General features: G+C 39.9%; 1 protein-coding gene across 2 annotated transcripts in view; it reads right to left on the bottom strand.

Annotated features, from left to right (window-relative positions):
- Nucleotides 1-1375: 1375 nt before the first annotated feature.
- The window catches only part of LOC143021944 (ras and EF-hand domain-containing protein-like), a 54595-nt gene continuing 44461 nt past the window's right edge, over nucleotides 1376-11509 (bottom strand). For both annotated transcript variants that reach the window (XM_076179853.1, XM_076179852.1), the window contains exons 15-17: nucleotides 10396-10520; nucleotides 8771-8967; nucleotides 1376-5017 (exon numbers count right to left, since the gene is read on the bottom strand). In XM_076179853.1, the coding sequence (XP_076035968.1) occupies nucleotides 4915-5017; nucleotides 8771-8967; nucleotides 10396-10520 (425 nt within the window). In that variant the 3' untranslated portion in view covers nucleotides 1376-4914. The remainder of the gene's footprint in view (nucleotides 5018-8770; nucleotides 8968-10395; nucleotides 10521-11509) is intronic.

Genomic DNA, 11509 nt, shown 5'->3' with positions numbered 1-11509 from the left:
ATCTGAAAACAATAGCTTCCCACATAGAGTGGTGGATACCAGGAATAAGTTAGATAAGGAAACAGTGTGTGCAAACACTATTCAAAATTTTAAGAAAAAACTTGATACTGAAAGATACAAAGATGGGTCACCATGAGCATAACTCCCTTCCCGTATAATACAACTAGGTAAATACACACACACACACACAAAACAGTTTTCCACATAGAGTGGTGGACACTTGGAACAAAATGGATGAAAAAATTGTGTGCACAAAAACCATTCATGAGTTTAAGGGCAAACTTGACACTGCGAGATACAAAGGCGGGACACCATGAGTGTAGCTCCCCTTCCCATAACATACAACTAGGTAAAAACTAGGTAAATATATATATTATAAATATACAAGCATATATGTATATGAGGGAGTGAACATGAGGGGACGTCCTAGGATGAGATGGATGGATGGGGTGAAGGGGGCTTTGGGGAAGAGGGGAATGTCTGTTGAGGAAGGACGGAAGAGGACAGAAGACAGGGGTGAATGGAGAATGGTTGTATATGGATGATGTTGTGATGCATGAGGTGGAATGAGTGGGGGGATGGGGGGTGAGGTAATATGTGAGAGCAAAATTTGACACAGCCTGAAGGGATTTCTCCCTATCTTCTCCATTTATGCATGGGTGGACAGAGAGGGGGGGTCGCCAATTTAATGAAGCAGCCTTGCTGTGGATGTGCTGTACCTTGTGACACTGCCTCTGACCCAGGGCAGTGGACAGGGTGCAGGGATGACCCGTCATCTAGGAGGTGCTAAGATGGGAGGGAGGGTGGAGGGGAGTGGAGTGTATTTAGTGATGGTATGGGTGGGAATGATTTTATGCCTTTTTCTTTTTGGCTACCTCCCTTGTAAGGGGTAAAAAGCCTTGGTATATGTATGTATGTATATATATTATACATATAATAGAAATTAGCAGCAGTTTCTGAATGCAGAAGCTGCTGCAAATTTCAATGACATCTGCCTAAAAGATGATCTGCTGTCCAACTATAGCAATATTATATATACTATATATATATATATATATATATATATATATATATATATATGTATATATATATATATGAACATTTTTAGAAGCTCTGCCATGGGATTCGAACCCTGACCCATGCATCCATAATCACGAGGTGAAGATGCTAGCAACCAAGCTACATGTGATGGTTCAGAAGGACTGTACAAGTTCCCGACCACGCTTCACGTGAAGTGTGGTCGGGGACTTGTACAGTCCTTTTGAACTATCACATGTAGCACAGTTGCTAGCATCTTGACCTTGTGATTATGGACACATGGGTCAGGGTTCGAATCCCATGGCAGAGCTTCTAAAAATGTTCAATCTGTCTTTAACATACACAACATATATATGTATATAAATAATTTCCAACAGTTGCCTTGGTGGGAAGGTCCCTTCTTGTTTGACCACAATATACTTAAGAGCAGTCTTGGTGAGGAATTTTATAGATGCCTGGACTGCTAATATCTTTAGACCTTTGCTGAACATTTACATTTTTTTATGTTGTTAGGGTGACAATATATTATTTTGGTGTTGTCAGGGAGAAGAGAATTGGAGGCGTGCACAGAAGCATTGTATGGAATTATCAATTTATTTTTTCAATCAAATAGATTTTGGGGAGACAATTTGTAGAAACTTGATTTAGCTTGGTTGAAAGCTTCAGTTAGAAACCAAAGTGAGTATCCTAAATTTTTGAAGTTGAGATGTTATGGTGTTAGTTTCAGTGTCTAAGTAATGGGGGCTACAAATTCTCAGTGCTCTTAAGTAAAGACCTAAAGCTACACTGAGCTTGATGTTGTCAGGGTGGTAACTGAAGAAATGTAGATAGTTACTGGTATGGGTTAGTTTTCTATAAACAGATGTAAATACTTGTCCTTCTTTCCTGATGATCAAAATATCAAGGAAAGAAAGCCAATTGTGCTCTCCCCATTCAACTTTAAATTCAATGTTGTTTGTTAGTTTGTTGAATTATAATAAAAAACTATCAAAAGACCCCCATTTATTAGAACTCAACAAATTGGCCTAAAGAATGGGATCCAAAAAAGGTGGACATCAATGATCAGATCTAGATATCAAATCTGTTAGGTGACTGGAATGTGTTGACCAGATTAATGAAAAGGGTACTTCTGCAGTGGAAATGTCTGCAGAAATAGATGATTGACAATTTTAAAGTGAAAGATTGAAACCCATGGTCTTCAGCCCATTGGGCTTTAGTGGACAGAGCTCATTGGGGAAGATGGTTGATATGGACAAGATGAGATCTAATAGAAAATGGGAAGAGATCGTCGACATATAAGCTGACAGTGATTCAGTGGAGGGGAAAATAGTTTTCCTATATCATCAATGGGTGGGGTAAAGAGAGCACTGAAGACGCTTTCTTGAGTAACTCCTTCAAACTCAGTATGTGTGTGGAGAGGACGAGTAAGTCCTAATGTACAATGAAGAGTTGGTAGGAGAGGCTGGCACCACTATCACCAGGTTGTGTTATATTCTGGGTTCTAAAAATAAATAAATAAAATAAAAAATAAAAAAAGATGAAGGGAAACATGGTACTTTTTGGCAAATGTTCTGAAATATTGCTTCCATTTGCACCAAGCTATTTGCATGGCTAGCATAGAAGCCAGCTCTGAAGGTTAACAGGAAAGAATAATGTTCCATTTGTGAGAGAGATGGCAAGACAATATTTTATTTGAAGGATGGTAGGAGGGAGTTTCAGTTTCAGTTGTTAGGAGTGTCAGAAAGAGAAAATATATTTTTCCAAGTTTGCAAATCCAAGTTGTAAGAACAAATGAGCAGTAGTTATCAGTCGTGGGCGCAAGATAAGTAAAGTGATAATATCGCTTTAACGGGAAAAAATTATCGCTTATATTTATCGCTTTCATATTTCCCACGCTAAATCCAGCGATAAAGTAGAAGTAGAAAAACCGTTACGGCGGGAGGTTACAGGCTCACTGTTACGCGGCAAACAGATATGGTGTTTTAAGTGTAAAAAAGAGGTTTTTAAATGCATAAGTAGCAAAAATAGAGTATTTTTGGATTTATCGCAGGATTTATCGATTATCGCTTTAAGGTATCTTGGAAATTTATCGCTTTATCGTTATAAGACTAATTTATCACTTTATCATTATCGCTTTATCGCAAAATTTATCGCTGCCCACCACAGGTAGTTATACAGAGAAATCTTTTGCCAGTTTGGGGAAAGGGAGGATGATGGCCACCCAATTCTATCCTCATACAGTTGAATACATCTAGTGTAAAGAATACTGCCTTTTGTATGCAAGTGCTGTATCATATATATGTATGTATCATATGTATGTGTGTATGTTGTTTTGTAGGTAGACAGAAGAGCAAAATTCTTCTCCCATGACCAGTCGATTATATACTGGAGATGTGGGGTGTAATGTCAGAATGGATTGAAGTCTTCCAAGATGTGCAATTTGCGTGGTTAGAGGTCAATGATAACCTTCTTATCAATGTCTCTACCACTTGAGGGATTTAAGAAATGATCTGGTTGCTGAGTTGGAGGATAAGGGGGGAGATTATCAAAGTAGTTTTTTTTGGAGAATTTCCAAATGATTTTCCATATTTTGGAGATAATGGGGTCTGATAGGTGATTGATGATATGTAGGTCTGCCAGGAGGATCAAGGTTTTTCATCCTTACTCGGCAGGCATGAACTCATGCTTTTGTGAACAGGAAGTTCTCTATGGTGGAATGTTTTTGTATGCGGTAAAATAGTGTCTTCCTTGCTCTATAAATGTTAGTGCAATCCATGTTTCAACAGAGAACTAAGCATTGAGATGTGGATGGTGTGATCACTGGGAAAGAAGGGAGGGCTGTTTATGCTAATGCTAGGTGATCTATAGGGAAGGTTAGTCAACTGATGAGAACTTCTCTATTGTTTGGGAATATCTAGTACTGATTGGAGGTTTTTCCAATTTACTTGGGAGAGTGATCACTGGCGTCACAATTGATTTGTCCTACTTACTGCAGCACACAGCAACATACTCTACTAGTCTTATTCTATCTTGAGATACCAAAAGAAAACTGGAATATAGTGCACAGAGTACTGGAGAATGCATCAAGCATAGTGTTCACAGATAAGTAGTAGAGTCTGTTGTTTTTGGACAAATAAGGATGGCCACTCCAGGAATTCTGGTGGCTTTATCTGGACTATTGTGCAGTGAGCCATTAGGCTTTACTCAATACATGAAATCTGAGTGTCTAATTGGCACTCTGAAGTAGTGTGACAATTTTGGTGCACAGTAGCTCCTCATAAACAGCCCAGACTGGGCTTAGCTAAAACTGTCAAATATATTAGCTGACATTATAGCATTTTTTTTTTTTTTTTTTTTTATAGAATTTCTGAATAGGCATGTAATCACAAAAACATGGTCAATGTATAAAACTATCACTTTATATAAACACTTTCTTTGTTATGGTCTTTATCAAACTGTATATTCCATTTTTTAATTCTTTTTTTTTTTAATTTGAAAAGAAACACATTTGGATATTACATAAATGTGGATTAGCTTGTTAATCTACTTCATACATTCATCAATGATATACTGTTAAGAAAGACTTGCATGATTCCTTATACTAAATTGGTGAAAATTCATTAGCTGAATTTGAATTATAAAACTTTTGTGCTAGGTTTATTAGTACTAATAGTCTATCGGACAATCAACTTTTTTTTTTTGTAACTGAAGATTTGTACACTGAGAAGTATAAGCAATTGTTATGAAGATTAAAGGAGAAATCTCCATTAAGATAGTACAGACTGGTTACAGCTGTTGTTACTTCTTGTTATGGCAGCAGCAGCAGCAGTAGTCTTTTTTATCACTGATACTTATCTCTCTGCTTACCATTATTATCTATACTTTTTTACTACCACTGCAGCAGCGAGATTTGCTATCTGTCCCAGTGATCTTGAGGGCTGAAGTTTGGACTTCTATATCTTCTGTAACTGCCATTTGCCTGCAAGAATCATGAAGAATGGATTACATACTTCACATTCAACAACTCTCTAAAATACTCTACCTATCTTCCTGTTACTGCCTTCACTTCCATCATCTGCTCATCTTACCTGCCTGACTCACCCCCCTCCTCACTCTCTTAATTTTCTTCCAAAACACCTTTTTATTATTTTCAAAAATAAGTCATACTCCTACCCCATTTTACACTTGCAGGGATGGCCCGTCATCTGGGAGGTGCCAAGAGGGGAGGGAGGGAGGAGGGTGGAGGGGAGTGGAATATATAGGAAGTGGAATGGGTGGGAATTGTTTCTATGCCTTTTTCTTTTTGGCTACCCCCTGTGTAGGGGGAAAAAGCCTTTGGTATATGTATGTATGTAACATTTGGCTTCCACTTCTCTCTTTTCCTTGTATCTCTCATATTGTCTCATTTGCAACCAATCCCTAAATTCTTGTTTCTTATCTTCTACTACCATCTTCACTTCATCATCCCATCTCTTACTACCCTTCCTTCTATTTCCTCTCATCCTCCTTGCCCCACATACAATCTTTGCACACCTTGTCAGTTCTTCTTTGTAACAAACACAACAAATTATATCTTTCAAAGTACATACATATACCAAGGCTTTTTCCCCCTTCCAAGGGAGGTAGCCAAAAAGGGAAAGGCATAAAAACACTCCCACCCATTTCATCCCTAAATACACTCCACACCCCTCCCACCCTCCCTCTCATCTGAGCACCTCCTGGATGACGGGTCATCCCTGCACCCTGCCCACCGCCCTGGGTCAGAAGCAGTGTCGCAAGACACAGCACATCCACAGCAAGGCCACTTCATTTAATCGGCGACCCCCCCTCTCCGTCCCCCCTTGCATATAAGGAGAAGACGGGGAGAAATCCCTTTGGGCTGCGTCAAAATTTACTCACACATACTACCCCACCCCCCGCCCATTCCTCCTCATGCAATCACAACATCATCCATATACAACCATTCTCCATTCACCTCTGTCTTCCGTCCTCTCCCTTCCTTCCTCAACAGACATTCCCCTCTTCCCCAAAGCCCCCTTCACCCCATCCATCCACCTCATCCTAGGACGTCACCTCATCTTCACTCCCTCCACATCTGCCTTCCATACATCTTTTACTAGTCTTTCTTCACTCATTCTTTCCATGTGTCCAAACCATCCTAATATTCTTTCATCAACCCTATCTCCCAAATCCTTTTTCACCCCTGTTCTCCTCCTCACCTCCTCATTTCTCACTCTATCCAGCCTAGTAACCCCCACCATACTTCTCAGACACCTCATCTCAAACACATTCAAACTCCTTCTCTCTTCTTCTCTTATGTTCCACGTTTCTGCCCCATACAGTGCTGTTGGCACAATCACTCCTTCATATAGTCTCCTCTTCGCATCCATTCCCAAATGTCTATTCCTCATTACACTCTTTAACCCACCAAGGCATTTACTCGCTTCTCTCAATCTACATTCTACCTCCACCTTTACCTTTTCCTGCTACACTTGCACCCAAGTATCTAAAACTATCCACTTCCTCCAGTCGCTCTCCCTTAATGTTCACTTCCAGTCTACTGCCACTTTCACCCCTTGTACATCTCATCACCTTACTTTTACCCACATTTATCTTTAGCTTTCTTCTATCACATACTCTCCCAAACTCTGCCACCAGCTTCCTCAATCCCTCCTCTGACCCTGCCACAAGCGCAGTGTCGTCCGCAAACAACAGCTGGCTCACCTCCCACTTTTCTCCATTTTCTTTAACCATCTCCAATCCCTGACCCACTACCCTAGCATTCACCTCTCGCACCACCCCATCCATGTATAAGTTGAACAACCAGGGCGACATAACGCATCCTTGACGAAGTCCCACCTTTACTTCAAACCACTCACTCTCTCCATTTCTAATCCTGACACAAGCTCTACTACTCTCATAAAAACTCTTGACAGCTCTCAAAAGCTTTCCTCCTATCCCATAAATCTGCATAACCTCCCACAGTGCCTTTCTGTCTACCCTATCATAAGCCTTTTCCAGATCCATAAAAGCCCAAAAAACATCCTTCCCCTTTCCTATAGCTTTCTCACATATCTGTCTTACCACAAAGATCTGATCTACACAACCTCTACCTGTCCTAAATCCACACTGTTCCTCACCAAGTACTCCTTTTGTTCCTCTCCTAATCCTCTCAATTAAGATCCTCCCATAAGCCTTCCCTACTACACTTAACAGGCTAATCCCTCTGAAACTACTACATTCACACTTGTCCCCTTTTCCCTTGTAAAGAGGAACTATACAGGCACTTCTCCAGTCCTCCGGTACTCTACCCTCTCTCCAGCAAACATTAAATAACCTCACCAACCAGTCCACCATCACTGAACCTCCCTTTTTCAGACATTCTGCATGGCATCCATCCAGACCAGGTGCTTTACCTGCTTTCATCATCTTTACAACTGCCTTCACCTCATCCTTCCTTATTTCTCCTCCATTCTCCTCACTCATAACTCATTTTCTTTGCATTTCCCACTGCAGCAATCTTTCCTTCCATATCCTCCTTCACATTTAGCAACTCCCTAAAATATTCTGCCCATCTTCCCCTTACTGCCATCTCTTCCATTATCATCTCTCCATCTGTACCTTTTACCTTTTCTTCCCTACTTGATTCGCCTCCTCTTCCTCTCTTAATTTCTTTCCAAAACATCTTTTTATTACTTTCAAAATTTTGTCATACTCCTACCCCATTTCACATCTGCTCTCCTCTTTGCCCCCTTTACCTTTTGCTTTACTTCTCTTTTATTTTCTTTGTACGTCTCATATGACTCCCCCGTCCTCTTTTGTAACCAATCTGTGAATGCTCGCTTCTTCTCTTCTACAACCTTCTTTGTTTCCTCATCCCACCATTCACTACCCTTTCTTCTATTTCCCCCTGTCCTTCTTGTTCCACACACCATCCTTGCACACTTCAAGACTCCCTCCTTGAACCATCCCCATTCCTCCTCCACACCCATCTCTGCTCCATCTTATACTCCCTCCCACTCCTCCTTCAGCTTCTTTTCGTACTCCTTCTCCTTTTCCTTTTCATTCAAGGAGTTCACTCTAAGAACCTCCCTACCTTTTGTCCCTTTCCTCTTTCTCCATCTATCCTCCACTCTCAACTTACCTTCCACCAAAAAATGATCTGATATTCCCCCACCCTCTCCCCTTAGCACATGTACATCCTTAACTCTTCCTATCATAATCCTATTTACCACTACATAATCCATTAGCGCTCTATCTACCACCTTTCCCTCCACCACCCTCTCCCATTTGTACTTATGCTTGACTTTCTTCCGAAACACTGTATTTGCTATCATCAACTCTTTCTAGACACATTTCCACCATCAACTCTCCACTACGATTCTTTCCTGGAACTCCACACTTCCCAACCACTCCATCGATTGGACCATTTCCCACCCTAGCATTAAGGTCTCCCAGTACTATTACATTGACATTTCTTCCTAAACCCTCTATGCACTCATTTAAATCTATCCAAAAGGCCTCCCTTTCTTCCACGCTCTTCTCGCTGCCAGGCCCATATGCACTTACAAAGACCCACATCACCTTTCCCAGTGGTTACCGTAAATTCAGTACAACTGATACAGTACAATAAATAATAGCACGTCTTATTACTGTAACAGACTTATTCCCAGCTATCCTATATGTTGATTTTGTCCAACTAGGGTTTATGATAACTTATGAGCACACTCACCTTGCTAGATCAATAATGGCTTCGACCACATTGTCACCAGTTTTACTGGAGGTTTCAATGTAAGAGACACCATTGGTCCGTGCCAGCTGCTCCCCATCTTTGCTGCTAATAGTGTTGTGGCCAGCAGCGGTGGCCATATTCCTCTGATCTGTCTTGTTGCCACAAATGACAATAGGAACTCGAATTAAGCAGGCCTCCTGCACAGAGAAACAGATTCACAGGTGAAGTACATCAATAGGGATCAAAGTCATAGTTATTTGTTCATTCTCTAGTAAATTAAATTCAGTACCTTTCCTTCATGAAAACACCACTGAAGAAATAAATGCATAAATATGTAGGTAGATTGACTTATGAATAAACAAAGAAAATGGCCAGGGAGTGCAAAATACATCACTAACATGCCATCGCAGCAAATAAACATGTTTACATTCACAAACTGCTCAACACAAGGTCATGATTCCAGATGAATAAAGTTGTTTGTCGTTAGCCAGAAGGAAAATTCTAAAACACACTATCATAGCAAAATATTCTTTGGTTATGAAAGTACAATGAAAGTGTTTTTCAATCGATTACTGGTCACATCAGAAATATGTATAGTTCTATAGAAAGATATTTCTTTCTTATTATAAAAGACGATTTCTTTATAAACCTCCCTAAATATAACATCTCTCTTGGTGTACACTTCTGTGTACTGTACATCAAGCCCACCAACCCTGGACAGTGCAGGTAGCTGATGCTAGCCACAAGAATTTGACTCATATTGAAGAGGTTAATGTATGCCCAGATCATACTAATTTTATATTTCACTGGGCTTTCATTGGCTCCATTTATACATTTAAGTTTGTAGCTGATGATTATAATTCATTTTATTCTCCTTTTGCCCAAAGTTTTAGGAGATACAAGAATACCTCATTATACGACTGAGTGCTATAAAGTAGGTAAAACAAATGTTGGGTGTGTGTGAAAGCCCCAGTAGGCAAAAATTGAGGGGGAGGGGGTTGACAGGGTCCATGAATGCAACCCTCCTATTTACATACATGTAAAACCCACCTCAATGTACACAATTTCACATTGCAACCAGTCAGCTGGGAACACAAGGAACACAACTCAGTTGTATAGTGAGGTATTCCTGTATTGCATTATGTACCAGAAATTATGCAATTACGTAGAGGAGGCAATGTTTTAACACTTCTTATTAGCATAATAGTGTTTGAATTTGTGAAAGACAAATTTTGCATGATTCCAAATAAAAATGAATATTCTATAATTCTAAAGAATTTGAAGAGTACAGTACCATTTATATGCCTTGTCCCTATCTTAAACAGCACAATGGATATGGTTAAACCAGTTTTTTCTTTTAGATCTTGGGTAAGAGGATGTGCAGGGGAGCAGAAATGCTGTTCTTCAGAAAGGAAATCCAAGTGCAAACCACAAATACTACAAATCTAAATTAAGAGACAGAAAATGTACATGGGATGATCAACCAGAGCTAACATGACCAACGCTCTCCTGACCAACCAGCTCACATTTACACCTGGTGCTGAGGAATAGTAAAGGAAAGGGAGGGCTATATAACAGCATTATGATTTCCTTCTTAGTACTTTAAAGTCATGCAGTCCACTCACATCAATATTATGAATCCACTGGCGTACATTGAGGAAGGATCTCTCACTGGTCACATCGAAGAGGAGCATAACACCATCCGCTCGCCGGAAGTACGTCTTTGTTATGGAGCGGAATCGTTCCTGGCCTGGTGAGCCAAAACATAAAATCCATTGGCAAAGGGTGAAGAATAAATTTTGAAACTTAGAATTTGCAACAAAGCTATGTTGCGTTGTGTGTGTGTATTTACCTAACTGTGGTGTACAGGAAAGGAGCAACACTCGTTGGGTCCTGTCTCCTATTCTCTAATTTTTTAACTTACATACCTAGACTCAAATTCATGTACGATTCCAACTTAATCTATATCTTTGATTTCTAATTATCATGTTTAGATTTGAATTCACATATTGTTTGAACTTGGGCTATATCACCTTCTAGGCTATTCCACATATTTATATATCTATATAGAAAACTGTATTTTTTCACATCCTCTGGACATGTGGTCTTTCTTAATTTACTTCCATGACTTCTTGAGGCCTTCCCATCTTTAATCAGGAGATCTCTTCTATCAATGCAATCTGTCCCCTTTGGTGACCTGAATACTGTAATCATGTCACCCCTTTCACATTGATCTTTCAAAGTTGACAGACTCAGTAACTTTAGTTTTTCCTCATATGGTTGATCTGCCAGGCTGGGGACCAGTTTGGTTGCTGCCCTTTGTATTCTCTCAATCTTGCTTATATCCTTCACTCTGTGTGGGGACCATACCACTAACGTATATTCCAGTCTTAGATGTATCAGGGTTTCAATGAGTTTTTTCATCACCTCTTCATCCATGTAGTGGAATGCCACTTTAATCTTCTGCATTAGTCTGTATGGCTCTCCCACAAACCTGCTGATATGTCTGTCAGGTGACAGGTTGTCTTTTGTCAAGACTCCCAATTCTTTCTCCTCTTTTGCTTTTATAATGTGTTCGTTTCCCAAGGAATAGTTTAAGGATGGCCTTTTGCCACTATTGCCCATTTCCAGTACTTTGTATATTTTTTTTATATTGAACTTCATTTCCCATTCTTGGCTCCATGCAAAAATAGTATCTAGATCTTTTTGCAATATTCTATTATCCTCCTCATTTTTCGC

This window comes from Oratosquilla oratoria, chromosome 43, assembly GCF_046742065.1.
Source record: "Oratosquilla oratoria isolate Oo_2021 chromosome 43, ASM4674206v1, whole genome shotgun sequence".
In the NCBI taxonomy this organism is placed as follows: Eukaryota; Metazoa; Arthropoda; class Malacostraca; order Stomatopoda; family Squillidae; genus Oratosquilla; species Oratosquilla oratoria.
The sequence above is the reverse complement of the archived record's forward strand: the minus strand, read 5'-3'. Positions and strand labels throughout refer to the sequence as shown.